Source organism: Stigmatopora argus, chromosome 13 (genome assembly GCF_051989625.1).
Source record: "Stigmatopora argus isolate UIUO_Sarg chromosome 13, RoL_Sarg_1.0, whole genome shotgun sequence".
In the NCBI taxonomy this organism is placed as follows: Eukaryota; Metazoa; Chordata; class Actinopteri; order Syngnathiformes; family Syngnathidae; genus Stigmatopora; species Stigmatopora argus.
This window is the reverse complement of record NC_135399.1, coordinates 3,940,461-3,958,322: the sequence shown is the minus strand read 5'-3', so window position 1 is coordinate 3,958,322 and position 17,862 is coordinate 3,940,461. Positions and strand designations below refer to the sequence as shown.

The 17,862-nt window shown below is 41.9% G+C and overlaps 1 protein-coding gene across 26 annotated transcripts in view; it reads left to right on the top strand.

Annotated features, from left to right (window-relative positions):
• clasp1a (cytoplasmic linker associated protein 1a) overlaps positions 1-17,862 on the top strand; it is an 88,838-nt gene that overhangs the window by 13,433 nt on the left and 57,543 nt on the right. For 25 of the 26 annotated variants that reach the window (XR_013304677.1, XM_077617641.1, XM_077617659.1 and 22 more), the window contains 6 exons: positions 261-339; positions 571-674; positions 825-916; positions 1,184-1,259; positions 6,331-6,428; positions 13,293-13,363. Coding sequence is in view for 25 of the 26 variants with exons in the window: in XM_077617641.1 (XP_077473767.1) it covers positions 261-339; positions 571-674; positions 825-916; positions 1,184-1,259; positions 6,331-6,428; positions 13,293-13,363 (520 nt within the window). In the remaining variant the exon portion in view is untranslated. The remainder of the gene's footprint in view (positions 1-260; positions 340-570; positions 675-824; positions 917-1,183; positions 1,260-6,330; positions 6,429-13,292; positions 13,364-17,862) is intronic. The other variant, XM_077617662.1, reaches the window with a different exon arrangement.

The window sequence follows — 17,862 nt, the reverse complement described above, 5'->3', positions numbered from 1 at the left end:
CCCTGAAAAGATCAACAAAAACTGCACCGAGTATGTAGCTCTTCATGGATATTAATCAAGAGTTAAAAGACTAAAGAATTCTAAGAACAATGAAGCAATTTTAACACCTTGTTTTAAATATTTCCATTGGGTTTTCCCAAAAATATTTAACTGTTAGTGCGAGTGGCTGATTTTTCTTTATACCCTCAGTAGATCAGTATGTATAGCCATGACTCTGGTAATGTTATGATACTAATGATGAACAAATATCTCTCCACCAGGTGGCTCTGCTAGGCTTGGACCTCCTCTCTGCTTTGGTGACAAGGTTACAAGACAGATTTAAGGCCCATGTGGGAACAGGTTAGTTTCAACTATTATATCTATATTTGACACCTTTGTTTGCCATCAAAGTTCATTCAATTTATGTTATAGTTTTGATTGGGACTCAAGAATCCATTGAGATATTATTGTCTCATTCTCACAAACTATTTTGAGTCAGGATTATTTTGTTTGAAAGAAATTCTTCCTCTCTGTAGCTTAAATCCAATTGTTATCAATTACATCCCACATCCCTTGTTTAAACTCATTCAGCTCTACCTAGTCTTATTGATCGATTGGGAGATTCTAAAGACCAAGTCAGAGAACAAGACCAAGCCCTGCTGCTCAGAATCATGGAAGAAGTTGCATCTCCACAGGTATAAATACTGTATATTGGAGTATATGAAACTGCATTATTTCTAATAAACAATTGAACTCGTATTTTATTATTTTTGAGTGCATACTTTCTCCATAAAGCGTTGTTTGCATTCTGTCACATTCCATTATTTTTTTGTGTGTTGTTTCAGTATTTATGGGACCGAATGCTAGGAGGGTTTAAACACAAGAACAATAGGACCAGGGAAGGAGTCTGCGTTTGCCTTATCGCCACATTGAATATGTGAGACCCCTGTTTTATTCTCAGTTGACTTTTAAGACGTTACATCTACAATTGAAAATCTGTTTTTTAAAATGTATTTCAGCCAAATATCAGTTACAGAGTGTGTTTTGGATTTGAATTATATCAACTTTGTAATTATCTGTCATTGTTTTTTTTGTGAGTGAATATTTCTTCAAATTATGGTTTAAATTCCTAAAATTAAATATAGTGTTCATTTTTCTTGATTTATATTATTTGACGTAATTTCCTTTGTCTTTCTTTTTTCAGGTATGGAGCTCAAGGTTTGACACTCAGTAAGATTGTACCCCACATATGTAACTTGTTGGGTGATCCCACAAGCCAGGTATGACTTATAAGTTTTACCTTTGTGTTCTTTATTACTCTTCTTTAATATAATAACTGCTCATGGATGGGATAATTGTAGTGGTGAGGTGATTATGCAGTAATCACAGTGTTAATATTACACCTGCATCTACTGCAGGATTGATATTAGATTGCAGTCATTTAATTCAAATATCGAATTAAAATTTACATATGTAAAGGTGTACAGTAATCCCGTAATTATCGCGAATTCACTTCCTTACGATTTTTTCTGCTATTAATTATGATTTTTTTTTACTTCAGTGCTGAGTCCTAGTAGCAAGCGTGGATTTTCACATTTTTATAAACTTAAAAAATAAAAATAAAATATAAAATAAAACATTTTCAAAGTTCATAAAAAAAAAAAAATTAAATAGGGGTGACCCTACTTCACGATTTTTCGATTATCGCGGCCTTGTCTGGTCTATATTAACCATGATATTCGAGGGATTACTGGAGTCTGCCTTTCGCCCAAAGTCAGCTAGGATATGCTCCAATAACCCCCGCAACGGTTGACGCGGTACGGAAGATGAATTAATTTACATGTGCATATTTGAATTTAACTTTAACCTTAGCTTTCTTTATATTTTCACTTAAAACTATACTTAAGAGATACTGCAGTTGCAAGAAAAGGTATGTGGAAATGTAGGCATAAAATTCATCTGAGCTTGATTAAAGTTATATCAATGGACAATCGCGTGTTTACAATTTGGTCAGACCCACCATGTAAACCAGGGGTCTCAAACTTGCGGCCCGCGGGCCAACTGCGGCCCGCGGGACGAGAATTTGCGGCCCCCGTCTTAATATGAAATATCGATTTTTTTTTTTTTTTTTTTTTTTTTTTTTTTTTTTTTTTTTTTTTTTTTTTTTTTTTTTTTACCCCTTTCCCCATGATGGCGCCGTTTAAGTGGCAGCCAGTGGCAGTAGCTCTGTCCACTCATGTTTTTCTTGTTTTACAGCATGTTTTACATGAAAAATTAGAGGGAACATTGACATGCACCTGCTTGTGGCAGGTGTGATACTGGTGTGCCGATAGCGAGCAATGATGATGTCGTGACCGGATGATTCGCCTAAAGACGTTTCGCCGACGGACGTTTGACAGACGGACAGGTCGTACTAGTATTTGTTAGTTTAATGATTAAATACAAATACTAGTATTTGTATTTAATCATTAAACGCTGTTTTCAGCTGGATTTGACCGAATTTGAGAGCATTTTGAGCCGTTTGGCGAATGGACGTCTATAGACGTTTTTTTGCCTCCATCGCGATATCATCCAGTATTTGTATTTAATCATTAAATGCTGTTTTAGGATGGATTTGACCCGATTGCTGTCATTTTACGGCTCGGTTCTGCTACATCTGCCTGCCCAAGAGTGCTTATTCCCGGACTGCCATTGATGGTAGACGAACATTGATTTTTACTATAATTTGGAAAACACCGGCGGCGGGCCGGATTAAAAATCCTAACGGGCCGTATATGGCCCGCGGGCCGAGGTTGAAAAACTTGTACACACACGATCCGGCGGGGCGAGCGTTCGAATCCCGTTTCGGCGAAACCTCCGTTCGGCCGAATGAACGTTCGGTGGAACGTCCATTCGACGACCTGCCCGTCTGTCAAACGTCCGTCGGCGAAACGTCTTTAAGCGAATCATCCGAGTACCGATGATGTCGCTCACACTGGTACTCAGTGCGCTCAGGGAGGTTGTCTTTCTGCTCAGACCAACAAAAAATTAGAGGGAACTTTGGTTCGGAGCTGAATGAACCAATCACGGTGAGGTATACGGCTCTGGAGGGCGGGACATCGGCCGGGCTGTCCAGTGCCTCGCTCACTCACTCATTCATTCCTCCAATCAGCTGGGCGGAGGAGAAGCCGTGAGGCCGATCACTCCGCTCGGCGCGCACACTCCTCCGCTGCTCTCAGCATAGAACTGAATGAGGCGCTATGATCCGTGATCCAGCCTGTGTCAGTGTCTGTAGCCATCTCCGCGATTGAAACGGAGAGCGAAAGTGCACATGTGCCACAAACCCGCGCGACTGAATGTGAAAGATCAACCCGAGACTCATTCCAAGTGGAAAAACATATTACAGAGCCCCAGAGATGTCTCTTTCAAAGCCTGCCGTGAAGAGAAAGGTCGGTGACGAGCAGAGACAGTTTCAAGAAAAGTGGGGAGTGCAATATTTCTTTGTTGAACACAGGGGCACCCCGACGTGTCTCATTTACACTGAAAAAGTTGCGGTGCACAAGGAATACAATTTGAAACACAAAGCCACATTTCAAATTTTTGCGGACCCCTTCTCCTTTGATGTGCAAGATGCCCCTCCTGAGCTTCAAATGGAGCTCATTGACCTGCAGTGCAACTCTGCACTCAAAGCCAAGTTCAGGGAGGTGAGTGGAGAAGCAGACAAGCTTGGGCAATTTTTGAGAGAGTTGACCCCCAGCTTCCCTGAACTTTCCCGAAGGTTCAAGCGGACCATGTGCCTTTTTGGGAGCACATACTTGTGTGAGAAGCTCTTCTCCACCTTGAACTTCAATAAGTCCAAGTACAGGTCCAGACTTACTGATGAGCATCTTCAAGCTCTACTGAGGGTCTCCACTGCTTCCTCCCTCAAGCCAAATGTGACTATGTGAGAAGAAGCGCTGCCAGGTCTCTAGCAGCAAGGAGTAGGCAAAAGAAGCCGTGTTCAGAATATTTCATGTTCAATGTTCCATTGAAGTTCAGAAAGTTAAAGGTTAAAGAGCTGTAAATACAGACATTTGAAACGGAATAAAAATAATTCATTTTCTCTACTTAGCCAGCCAGTATATATCTACTGTATGCTCATTAGTATTATTTGGTTTTATATTACTGATTGAATTATTTTTTATTCATCTTTAAGTTAATTTATTTAATTCATTATTTTTTGTTAAAAAATAAAGATATTTGATAACGTTGGAAAGTTTTATCAGTGCTTTTCTTGTGGAAATCCTGATGCGGCCCAGTCTCACCCAGACTCGGCCTCTAGCGGCCCCCAGGTAAATTGAGTTCGAGACCCCTGATGTAAACAATCAGCGTGAGGGGTAGATAAAGTGAACCTAATGTGTGAACTAATCTTTTCTCTAAAAGTTAATCAATCATGGCTTATCATAAGTGAAACAAACAAAGGTCCAATCAATGTAACAAAGTTTCAGGTGTTTCCCTGAAATCCTACATACTATCACTCTGCTCCTCCTATGTGCAGGCCATGATTTGCGATGTCCATTGCATACATCTCTCTCCGGTCCACCTACTCCCAGACTTTAGACGTACATGCGCAGAACGCAGGTCACGTTTTTTAATGAACTTTATTCACAACAATACAACAAGGAATATACATGAGGGTGAGCGGTTAATACACAATCAAAATGACAAAAATATAATGTATAAATAAAGCAGCCGATGATGACGTTTTCGCTTGCTCACAGTGACCGAGACGACCCGGATTAGAGCCGAAATGGGTAAAGCAAGATTGGTTTTACAAAAAGTTACTAATATAAAAAAAATTAAAAAATCCTGTACAAAAGTTGTTATACAGCGTACACAATTTGAAATGATCAAAAAACCTATAAAATATGGGAAAACGTATACCGTATTTTCACGACTATTCGGCGCATCGTATTTTTAGCCGCAGTGTCAGTAACGAGTGCTATTTCTGTATTTTAAACACACAAAGCACGCACCGTTTTTTTAGACTCATATATATTATATATGGATGAACATCGAAACGCAATAGCGCTGGCTACCGGAAGCAGCCTATTTCGAGGTTCCGGTGCGCAGTGACTGCTGGGGAATATAGTTCTTGCACGCTACACCCACACGCTAAAAACACGTTTTTAAAAAGGCAACGGAAGCAAAACTGAGTTCGGTTGTACTTTATTTAGACATTTTACAACTTAATCACGTCATCATCACCCACAAATCCATCAAAGTCCTCATTTTCTGTGTTCGAATTAAACAATTGCCCAAATGAGTCTTCCAAAACGCCAGGTCCAGCATTTGTAGTTCTCAAGCCTCCGGGACGCCAACATCTAGCGGCAGGATTTCTTTTGTAAATACAGCCGAAATGATCATACTGGGTGTATTGAAGAACTGGGTGTATTAAGAACTCGATATCCCAGCAGTCACTGCGCAGTACTTTATCTACGGGAAATAGTAGAGTCGGGGGCTGCTTGCCGTAGTTGTCCTATCGACTGATTTATTTGATTTTATCGTGATAACAATTTTAGTATTGGTCCATATATAAAGCGCACTGGATTAAAAGGCGCCCTGTCTATTTTGGAGAAAATTTTAGACTTATGTGCGCCTTATAGTCGTGAAAATAAGGTAAGTTGACAGGTACGTTCATCATACGTCATTTTAACATTGGCGGTGGGTGGACTTTCGGCTTATCCTCTCAGGCTCACCATGACGAGCCCTTAGAATCGCCTGTAGCTTCTACAAAGGACTGAGGTCTTAAGAAATAACATTTAATATTATATAACATGTGGCACGATGACCTAGGGGTTAGCGTGGGGATTCGATCCCAGGTGGGTCCTCACTGTGTGGAGTTTGCATGTTCTCCCCAGCCTTGCATGGGTTTTCTATGGGTACTCCGGTCAGGTTGTCCTTGTCGTTTGTCTCTCTGTGTGCCTTACGGCTGACTGGCGACCAGTCTAGCGTGTAGTCAGTGCAGTCTCGAAGTCAGCTGGGTTAGGCTCCAGAAACCTCTGCAACCCTTTCGAGGATGCGCAGGATGGAATTTTCATGTTGGTACATCCCTTGTTTCTACACTTTTTACACCCAATGGTTTGGAGAATTTTTTAAATCGTCAATGTTCACATGTTTTCCTTAAAACATGGAATCATGCCTGCAAGCGTAAATAGTTTTAAGAATGGTTTGTTGGTTATGAATTTGATTGTGATCCCACTTTAGCTCAAATTCATCTGTTAAAATATGGGTAATTTCAGAGTTGGAATTGTATTCTGTAATGATTTAGTGATTTTCTTCTGCTGAACTAAAATAAAAAAATGCAAATAAGAACATTTTGTGCTGACTCAGGTACGAGATGGGGCCATGAGTTGTTTGGTCGAGATCTACCGACATGTGGGTGAAAGGGTGAGGATGGATCTCAGCAAAAAGGGCCTACCACAGTCACGGTACTACCATCTGAATTTCTGTTTTTGTTTCATTTTTTTATCTATGTCTTTTTGATTTGTTGTTCATATTAACACCGTTTTCATCAGGGGCACCAAAAATGTCAGAAAAGTTGGGAAGCTATGTATGTTAAACATTCAATTCAATTCAATTTATTGGCGAAAAGAAATGCACAAAGGCTAAGGGCCATGTAAAGAAGATAAAAGAAGTGTGTAAAAAACACGGTGTTGTCACTGGTTCACGGCCAACACGTCATTCAGAGCTTTCTTGAACTGAGCGACCGTCGGCTTCTCGACCGCACTCTGCGGAAGCCGGTTCCAAGGTCCGGCGATGCGCACCGAAAAAGCAGCCTTCCGCCGATTTAACCGGAACCTGCGAGGATACACCTTCCATGGATGACCCCTCAGACCTCGATCAGGTGCGGGCGTGAAGAAGAGATCACGGGGCATGTTGTAGTTACCGTGGAGGATGTTGTAGGCCAGTATCAGGTCCCCTCGCAAACGCCTAGCCTCAAGGGTCGGAAGATTGAGTCGCTGGCATCTTTCCTCGTAGGACATTGTGCTGAGGCCGCGGACCATCCTCGTTGCAAGTCTCTGGACCCGCTCCAGATCCTGGATGTCCCTGGCGAGGTACGGTGATGCAGCTTGGACACCATACTCGAGAATGGGCCTCACCAGGGAAACATACAGCGGAAGGAAGATGTCTGCAGTGATGATGGCAGACCGGAACATCAGGAACAGCACTCCGCGAGCTTTGTTGGCTGATTGGATGCATTGGGCAGTTGGTTTGAAAGTGGAATCGACAATGATGCCCAGATATTTGCACCGTTGAGATCGTTCCAGTTCCAGACGTCCCGGTTCAAAATCGAGAGGTGCATCAGGAGGAGCCCCAATAGCCAAATGACTGCATTTAGTGATGTTGAGCTGCAAGTCCCACAGGTTCGACCATCTCCACACGTGATGAAGGCACCTACGCAGGTCCTCGAAGTCACTCCGGGGAGGAACGAGCTTCACATCATCAGCAAAGAGTAGAACCCGCTGGGAGATGTGCTCTGGCAGGTCGTTGACAAACACCAAAAACAACAGTGGTCCAAGAACGGAGCCTTGGGGGACACCGCTGGGGGTGTTGTGAGTCTCCGAGAGTGTGCCGTTGACTTGAACTTGAAAGGTGCGGCCAGCCAAAAACGCACCAATCCACCTCACGACCGCTGGGTGAATCGCATAAGCCTCCAGCTTGCGGAGTAGCAAGCGATGGTTGACCGAATCGAACACCTTGGCGAAGTCCAGGAAGACCAGGTCGGCAATTTGTTGATCGTCCATTATTTGAGTGACCCATTCCTCCATCATCAGCAAGTTGGTGAGGCAGGATCTCTTGGACACGAAGCCATGTTGACTGTCGGAGATCACCACTGCGTTCTGGAGATGGGCCATCATGGACGTTTTGATGATAGATTCGAACATCTTGCAGATCACTGAAGTGAGGGAGACTGGTCGGTAATTCAACGGGTCTTCTCGGTCTCCTTTCTTGTAGATAGGGCAGATGACGGCTCGTCTCCAGTCTTTGGGGATGTCACCTGATTGCAAGGACAGTGTGAAGAGATGAGCGAGGGGAAGTGCTATGGTCGGAGCGAGTGCCTGGAGGACCCTCGGGTGAATACCATCAGGACCACGGCTTTTAGTGGCGTCCAGACACATCAAGGCTCGGTAGACTTCAGGAGGTGTAATGGCAACTGCAGGCATTGGGGGAACATCCCGAGCAAATGGAGGTGCTGGTCGCCCATCATCAACTTTGTAAATGTCTGCGTACACCCGAGCAAAAAGTGAACTTTGCCCCTCTGCATCCACGACACCGACCCCATCAGCGTCCTTGAGTTTAACCACTTGATTGTGTAGACGTTTATTGGCTTGAACATGGGCAAAGAAGCGTTTGGGGTTTGCACGAGATGACTGCGCTAACCTCAGTTGATAATTGTTTCGCTCTAGCCTTTCAGTGAACACTGCTCTATTTCGTTGCTGCTTGTAGACCTCATACGCTGCCGCCGTGCCTCGTTCCTGGAATTCGCGCCAAGCAACATCTCTGAGAGTCTGTTCCCGCTTCACCTTTTGCGTGGCCCAGGTTTTGTGCTTCTGGTGCCGTGGCATCGACAATGGTACTGAAAGCTCCGTCACCCGGAGTATGGATTGTTTCAACGATGTCCACAGCTCGCCGACTGAAGTGATCTCCATGAAGGAAGCCCAGTCAACCGCCTTGGAAGCCTCCGCCAGTGCGTGATGATTCAGGGCAGAAAACCTCTTCGGAAGCATCTCAATCTGTAAGGCCGGAATTGTTGTGTGCCAATTGAATTTAAGTACCACATGGTCAGACATGGAGAGCGGCGGGAGGATGTTGAGAGACGATACCGACGACGGGTAACACGTGAGTACCAGGTCCAGAAGAGACGGGCGTTGGTTACTGCGGAAGCGCGTTGGAGCTGCAACATGCTGTGTTAAAAAGCAGTTCTCAACTGTGTCGAGGAGTGCCTGATCGGACCGGTCGACTGATAAGCAGACAACATCGCTCCAGTCTATTGATGGTGTGTTGAAGTCGCCAATAATAAGGCAGTCTTGGTGTGATGAGACCGAGCGAATTGCACTGATTAGGTGGTTGTCGTCTTCGGCAGTAGCTTGTGGGGATCGGTAGACTCCCAAGATAGGCAGACAGACTCTACCCACAGTTATATTGGATCGCACAACCTCGAAGAAGTCGGTCTGTTGAGCAGCGGGAGGGAGAGGACAATCGAAGAAGTCGGTCTGTTGAGCAGCGGGAGGGAGAGGACAAAGGGAGGGCTTTAGCTCGCCCTTAGCATAGTTGATAACTCCACCCCCACGTCTGTCTCGTCTGTCGCACCGGAAGGGGATGTAGTCCACCAGGTTTATCTCAGCATCGTGCACTTCAGAGCTTAGCCAAGTTTCAGTAATGACGATCAAATCAGGCTTGATTCTTGATACAATACTGAAGAGGTCACTGAACTTTGAGATCAAACTGCACGCGTTGGTGTAGATGATGACTAGGGGTGGGCCACCGCCATCCCTTGTTACCTCACCGTCACCCAGTTGTTCTGAGTCTCTGTGGTCACCTTCAGTGGCGGGTGGATGTAGCTTGTCAGGGCTAGTTGGCCGTTGCGGATCCACAGACCTCTTTCGCCCTTCTGACGTCTCGCTGCCAGCTCTGCTACGAGGTTGCGCCAACGAATCCTCTCCCTCAAAGAGTACTCCTTCCGAAAATCCAGTTCGAGATCTGGCCATTGGATTTTCTTGGCGCTTGTTAAGAAGGTCTCGACATCAGATGGAGTGCCAAGAGTCATCTTTAATGGACGGGGGCGCGCGTCAGCAGAGGATGGCGGCTCGCGTCCAAGCCTCACCGATCTTCCGAGTGAGAGAGATGCCCCGGGTGCCAGAGTCTCCAGGATCTACTTGATACAAAATTTGGCAAACTCGCGATCTTTCAGCGCGCTGCCAACAGCTGAGAGTTCGGGCGACTCGGGAACACCATAAATTATCACACTCCTCTCGCGTTCCGACACAGCCTCTTTACCGGATCTCGCGAAAGCAATTGGATTTGATTTGATAGTCATAGCTCAACAACTAGGTGCTCTCTGTCAAGAAAATATATGACTTTGTATCCAGAAATAGTTTCAACAGCCTAGCCGAGCGATGTCTCAGTCATAATAACAATACAGTAATATCTTGAGATACAAGCGTAATGCGTTCCGGGACTAAGTGCGTACGTCAATTTACTCATCTGAAATCAATTTTCCCTTATAAAATAACTAAATACAAATTTATCTGTTCCCATGCTCTGAAAAACACCTAAAAATAGGATTTTATTGTTCTAATTCACACCCTACGCTCGCAAATTAATAAATACCTATCTAGTTGTTATGATATGCAATAAAATGTGACATTATTGTGTACAGTACTGTATGGAGTTCTTACGTTCGAGAGACGGTAGTGGCTAACTGCTGTGTATGCGGAGGAGGAGGAGAGAGACTTGACGGCAACACGTTTAGTTTGCTACACTTTTGCGATACTACGTAACAAGATAAACTTTAAATTGAGCTTAAATGAACTTATCTTACGAAACACAAACCTTTTTTGTGCTATAACCGAGGCAAAGGTATAAATGTATTCCGCCGCAGCTTTCGAGTCGGAACTCACAACAAAGTGTACCCCAGTTCGTTTTTTTAAAGTTATCGAACCAACTACAACTCGCTTTGAAGGTTTCCGCTGGCGCTGAAGTCTCCCCTTTCTCAGCTGCTTGGTTTTCTTTCAAGCCCTTCTCGATTCCGCTGTTTCTCTTTTATCCATATTAAAAGAAGCCCCTGCCTCTCCTCACGAATATCACTGCGCAGCTTGAAAAGGACCACCTAGCGGCCACATCGTTTGCTCATATGTCAAATTTGTCCCAGTCTCAGGGCAAAAATTTGCTCTGAATTTTCCTCATATCTCAAATTTCTCGTTTGTTGGGACACTCGTATGTCAAGATATTCCTGTATGATTTGCAAATCATGTTCATTCTATATTCAATCCTTTCCAAAGACATTTAATGTTCAAACTGTCGAACTTGATTGTTTTTCACAAATAATCATTAACTTAGAATTTTCTGGCACACTATGTTCCATAAGGGCTGGAACAGGGTCTCGCTTATCACTGCATGACATTGGATTGGATTGGATAACTTTATTCATCCCGTATTCGGGAAATTTCATTGTGACAGTAGCAAGCGGGTGAGAATGCAGATACAGGAAAGGCATAGTTACACATAGTTACAAGTTAGACAATACAGTCGCAAAGGCCGCAGAACAACAAAGCAAAAGCACGAAGTACAAAGCAAAGCAAAATATATGGGATCATTAAGAATCACCAAATCAAATCACTAAGACAGAAAAGCAGCAAAAACATAAAATGAGCAATAGCGGATGGAGCTACCGCCACCGGTTGCCACTTGAGCGGCACAATCTTGGTTGAGGTAGCAAAAACGGATACAGACTCAAGGAAAAGACGTTGTAGAGTTGGATAAAACTGGAACCACACACAGGAAGTCTTCCACATAGATGGGGAACTTCTGCAGACTGTGACCGAGGTAGAGAATATGCAGAGTCACTCTCCCAAGCTTATCCACACAGTTCCTCAGTAGTCTGGAGCTGACAGTAGCAGAGTAGAACCCCTTGACTCCGTTTCCGGCCTGGTAAGCGCAGACAGCTCTTCCATCTTATCCCATGATGGAATGGTTGGTCTGAAGCGTCGCTTCTTATCCCGGCACTTTTGTCCAGCTCCGAATTTCCAGCGCCATTGAGGTGTTGCTCCTTCCTTGCCATGTGTAGGCATGGCTTAATTCCAAAAAATAAGTAGCAGAAAGAAGCCAGGTGATCTTTCCTTTAACATCATTTGATAAATGTTTGTCAAGTGAGGACACTATAGTTGAACTTCACGTGTATACATTCCCATTCTTGCCTGATGTATAATTTCAGCTGTCCTACCGTCTGGGGTCTACCTTGTCATATTTGATACTAAATAATGCATGACACATTTTCAATGGAAGGCAGGAAGACAGACTGTACCCGTGGCAGACCAGTCGAGTACCGGCACTCTTTTGCTACAAAGCCACGTTTTTACACGTGCAGAAGGACATTGTCTTGTAGAGATTGCAGCATATTTGTCCAAAATCTGAATGCAAATATGTTCATTGAGGGCACATTTATAGATGTGCAAACTCCCAATGTCATGTGCTCATGCAACACCATGCCATCACATCTGCTGGCTTTTTGAAAGCGTGGTTACCGTAATTACTCGAATATAACGCGCACTCGAAAATAACACGCAGGTAATTTTGGGCCAAAAAAATCTGGAAAAACGCAGTACTTGAATATAGTGCGCACCTAAAATTTCCCGCTGACGAAAATCAGAAATCTTACCTTTTTTTCTTCGTTTCACGATTGTTTTGTTCAAAACCGGATAGAGAAATCTTCAGGTACGAGCGTTTGAATTTTAGGGCAATAGATGATACACAGAGTGGACAAACATATCATGTAGACATGTTATGTTGCAATACCTTTTAGACTTCCTTGAACATTGACTACATTTCAATTGACAATACCATGTTTTAATTCAAATATCTATTGTCATTCTCAAACAAGAAAAGGAACATACAAATTGAATAAATAAATGATTTGAAGATATGCACAATGGAAAAGACTATCACATGTAACGAGGGAATGTACTGCCCCCCGCTGGACATATTTCTAAATACAAGTACGTACTACACTACAATGTAGTATTCTACTTTCCAGCTTATTAATGCAGGATTGTGATGTTTGTGAGGCTTGACGATCTTTAATATGCGTGTATTTTGAATTCAAAGTTGGAAATTGCACAATGTCCGTGCGTCAAAGTGAGTTTGACAATGCTTTTTTCGATCGAAAATTTGTAATTTATTTTAGTTATTGATTATAACACGCACCCCCAACTATTGGAATTAATTATATAGCAAAAATATGCGTGTTATATTCGAGTAATTACGGTATTTTCCTTCTCTTTTGTTGAATGAGACGGCATGCCAGTTTTTTCCATCAAGAATATTTTAAATCACAATTTATCTCACCAATAAAATATTTTCCTGTTTCTTTGCGAACCGGAGTTTCAACAGGCAGTAAAAAACAAACAAACAAAAAACATAAAACCAAGTTAAAAAAAAAATTGAGATCGGATGATATGGGGATATATGGCAAAGCCCGAGTAGAGAATTTTGCTGTTTGTGTTGGGCATCTGTTACATGTATGATAGGCTACATTTAAAAATATTACATTTTTTCCTTCGCTTCATTTTCAGGTTGAATGTAATTTTCAGCAAATTTGATGAAGTTCAAAGATCTGGGAACATGATCTCCTCTTCTGGGTCGGGTGAGTTTTCCTTGTGTTACAGCTCGATTTGCCAGCCTTTATTGTCTTTTGCCTGAATGTTGATTGATACACAGCAGGGCTTTTCAAATAACGAAACATTTAATTCTTCCTTTAATAGAAAATAATTGAGAAGTACTGATCTAAAGTGGTACCTATGCTTATGAAATTAATTGGAAGTACTTGGGTTTATCATAAATAGAGTAGTATTTTATATGTAAATTCTCTAATTCGTTCCTCGGTCCATAAAAAAAAACTACCAACCAAAACCCTTTAAAAATGATCAAAGTGTCCTATTTTTTAAATTTTATTTATTTATTTTTCATGAAAGATCTGAGAAACACACAAATCTGAGAAAATCCTAAGGAAATTATTCATTAATTTATTAAAATGAATAACAAGCATGCAAAAAAAAAATTCTATTCATGCAGGCGCATAATTGTAAGGAGGAAACTAGTGTTAGGCAACACAAGGAGCACATGAACAATTGTACATTATACACATTTAAACAACTTTAAATTATCAATTCAAAACAACTTAGCATTAAATAGAACTTTATCTTTTTTATCAACAATTTTCCATTTTAGGATTTTTTTTAAAATTGCCACTGCTTCTTACCTGTTTGAGTTTCCGTTCCCTTTTGGCGCTGTATTTTTTTCCACTTTAATATTGTAGCGATGGTAGATGGCTTATGGCCAAATTGTGTTGCAATATCAGTCAACCGCATGCAACGTTCTTATTTTAATTAACATCTCTTTTTATTCGATGTGTAACAGGGCCTGCTTATTCATTTCATTCGCACTAGTAATCTATAAAAATCCTTATAAAGCGTGATTTATGGGTGTGTGAATGTGTGTATGTTAAGATTCTCTCGGTACGTTTGTCCAAACTGTGCAACGTAGAGAGTTTACATTTTTTATGGTGGCCAGACACGTCTGTCGGATCCTAATTTCTTCACCTTCTCCAAGTGTGTAAACTCAACTTTTATTTGTTAAAGTTGAAAGCAGAGTTGATGTATGAATTGTTGTTCGCCGGGCCCACCTGCTTGTTTAGAACCAAAAGACAATTTTTGCGCTAATAAGAAAAATTCTCTTTTGAAAAATGGTTTAGATGAGAAAGGAAAATTTCAGTAACATGCATGTGGGCCCCACAGCTGATATTGCCCCTGCTAAGTCCACACTCTCAGTAATAGGCATCTGAGCATGGTTGGGGCTATGTAACCATGATATAGATGCAGAATCATGAGCTCCCGCCGAGGTGGAAGCGTCGTCACCAGTTTGGAATGCAGAAGATTGTGCTGCCATCTTGGTGCGATTCAATTGTTTATGCCTTTCCCTACTAGATACAAAATGAGAGCTCTTTTTTGGACATAATTGGTGAAAACGTATGTAAAGTATGCAAAAAATGAATGTATAATATATACAGAAGCAGGAGTATGCCTTTTAGGAAAAAGTAAGGGAAAACTGACGGTCAATTTCAAAAGAAAGGCTGACAAATTTTACCTATTTAAGCAATGTTTGGGTGTTTTTTTGGTAAAACATTGTAAACCAAAGTGAAAATATGACGAAAATAAAAACACAATAGCGGTGCTGTTGTGTAGTTCATGCAACTAACTTCAAGCGGAAATGACTACGCGGAAGCACTCCAGTGTGGTTTCCAGGTGAACACATACAGACATCCATCCACATATCATGCTTTATAAGGATTATAGAATAGATAAAGCGTGATTTATGGATGGATGGATGGTTTATAACTCCCGTCATGACAGAAAAAAAGTGTTCCAGGGAGCACCTAGAAACTCGCTGGCAGAAATTCTTCCGAAAATGACGTTTGTCAATGACGTAGAAAGGTGTGCTACCTTACAACTAAATTGGGTCAGCGCAGCCAGCAGCATGGTGTCTCGCCGAGTCTTCCCGTAACGACAGGGGGAAAAAGGTGTTTCGGGGAGCACCAGGAAACTCACTGGCGAATTTTTTTCTGAAAATGACATTTGTAAATGACGTGGAAAGGCGTCCTATGTTACGACCAATCAGACACGCGGTGCGTTTAGGGCACATCAAGTAAAAACGATTCATACATCAACTCTGATTTCAGCTTTAACAAATAAAAGTTGAGTTTACAGTCTTAGAGAAGGTGAAGAAATTCAATCATTCGTGTATTAGGACAGGCGTTTCTGGCTACCATAAAAAAATTCAACTCTACGTTGCACAGTTTGGACAAACGTAGCGAGAGAATCTTAACATACACACACACTTACTCACACACCCATAAATCACACTTTATATATAAGGATTACAGACAGTTATCATGCTACATTTGTGAAAGTGATGTGGTGCCGTTATCCGCTATGACCCCTTAAGACAACAACATAGTGTAAGAAGTGGGATAAAGACATGTTCGTAAATGCAAAAGGACACACATGCAAAGGTTTTTAGTCTTCCCCTTCTTAAAATTAGGTGACTGCAGTTCACAAACTGGTCATACTAACTATTCCCATACCTCAACTTATACGTTGTTCCCGTATTTTATACGGTTTTGATCATTTCAAAGTGTGTATGCCGTATAACAACTTTTGTATGGGTAAAAAGAATTTTTTTAAAAAGTATATTTTTTGTAAGACCGAACTCGTATTACCCATTTCGGCTCTAATCCGGATCGTTTTGGTCACTGTCGGCATCAGCAAGCAATGTACCCAGACAGTCAAGCTGTCAGTGTAATACAGTGACATCTACAGAATCTTGGATTTGATGTGTACAAAAGGCACAGCGACTGATTGGGTACTCCGCCTACTTTGGGGAAAATTTTAGACTTTTAAGTGTGCCCTATTTGAGTAAATATGTGGCACATTGTGTTTGTAAGGTTTATTGCAATCATTAATAAGGGGAGCAACTGGCTGAGGTTGGCAGGTATGTATTCCGATGACAAAGGGGCACCCCTGACTAAACTTCCTCAATCAATAAATAAAAGCTGTTACAAAAGCTGTTGGGTTTTTCGTCAATGAACTGAATTATTCATTTCAATACATTTTCTCTACGTACACATCGGTTTTCTTCTAATTTGGTTATTTAGTGTGAAGGAACGGAAAGCTCGTTGTCATTGTTTCAGCAAAGTGTGTCTGTTGTCTCTGAGCAACAAGATTAGCTTTTTCTTTGAATTTACCTGTTTGCCGCTGCCCAAAAATGTCATTTTTCACATTTACCGTAATTACTCGAATATAACACGCAGATTTTTGCTATATAATTAATTCCAATAGTTGGGGGTGCGTGTTATAATCAAAAACTATTTTTTTTTTTTTGTGTCTTGTTACATGGCCCTTAGCCTGGTGCTTTTTCTTGCCAAATAAATTGAATTGAAATTGAATTGAATAAAATAAATTACAAATTTTCGATCGAAAAAAGCATTGTCAAACTCACTTTGACGCACGAATTTTACGTCATCTCGTAGAGCCGACGCACGGATTTTACGTCATCTCGTGAAGCCGACGCACGGATTTTACGTCATCTCGTAAAGCCGAGACCACCACTGCCCCCCTCTAGCCTCGTACCCGTCTCAGTTCACCCTCTCTCAGTTCAGTGTTATAATCAATAACTAAAATAAATTACAAATTTTCGATCGAAAAAAGCATTGTCAAACTCACTTTGACGCACGGATTTTACGTCATCTTGTAAAGCCAATCGGATGATGTGTTGTGGGAGGAAGAGGAAGTGGATGAAGGAAGCGTGGACGTTGATAGGATTCTCAACGAAGAGATGTATGAGAGGACAGACAAAGAGAGAGAGGAACTCTTCATTTGAAGGATTCTAATGAATAAATTTGTTTGAACAAAACAATCGTGAAACGAAGAAAAAAAGGTAAGATTTCTGATTTTCGTCAGCGGGAAATTTTAGGTGCGCACTATATTCGAGTACTGCGTTTTTCCAGATTTTTTTGGCCCAAAATTACCTGCGTGTTATTTTCGAGTGCGCGTTATATTCGAGTAATTACGGTACTCTTTTGAAGTTGTAAAATTGTTCATTTAAATCTTCTTTTAAGACAGCAAAAATATCATTATTCTTGCTATTGTTATTACTGCTAGAATATTGTTGTTTAGGTTTGATAAGTATGACAAAAGAATTTAATACCTTATGATGATATTGTATTTATTCACTCATTCATTCATTTTTTGAACTGCTAATCCTCATATGGGCTGCGTGGGTGCTGGAGTCTATGCCAGCTGACTACGGGGACCAGACGGGGCACCCTGAATCGATGGCCAGCCAATCGCAGGGCACAACGAGATGGACAACCATTCATGGTCACACTCATACCTCGGGGCAATTTAGAGTGTTCAATCAGCATGTTTTTGGGATGTGGGAGGGAGCTGGAGTACCTGGAGAAAACCCATGCAAGCTCAGGGAGAACATACAAACTCCACACAGTGAGGACCGACCTGGGATCGAACACTTGACTCCAGAACTGTGAGGCCGAAGCGCTAACCAATCGACCGCCGGGGCGCCACTGTT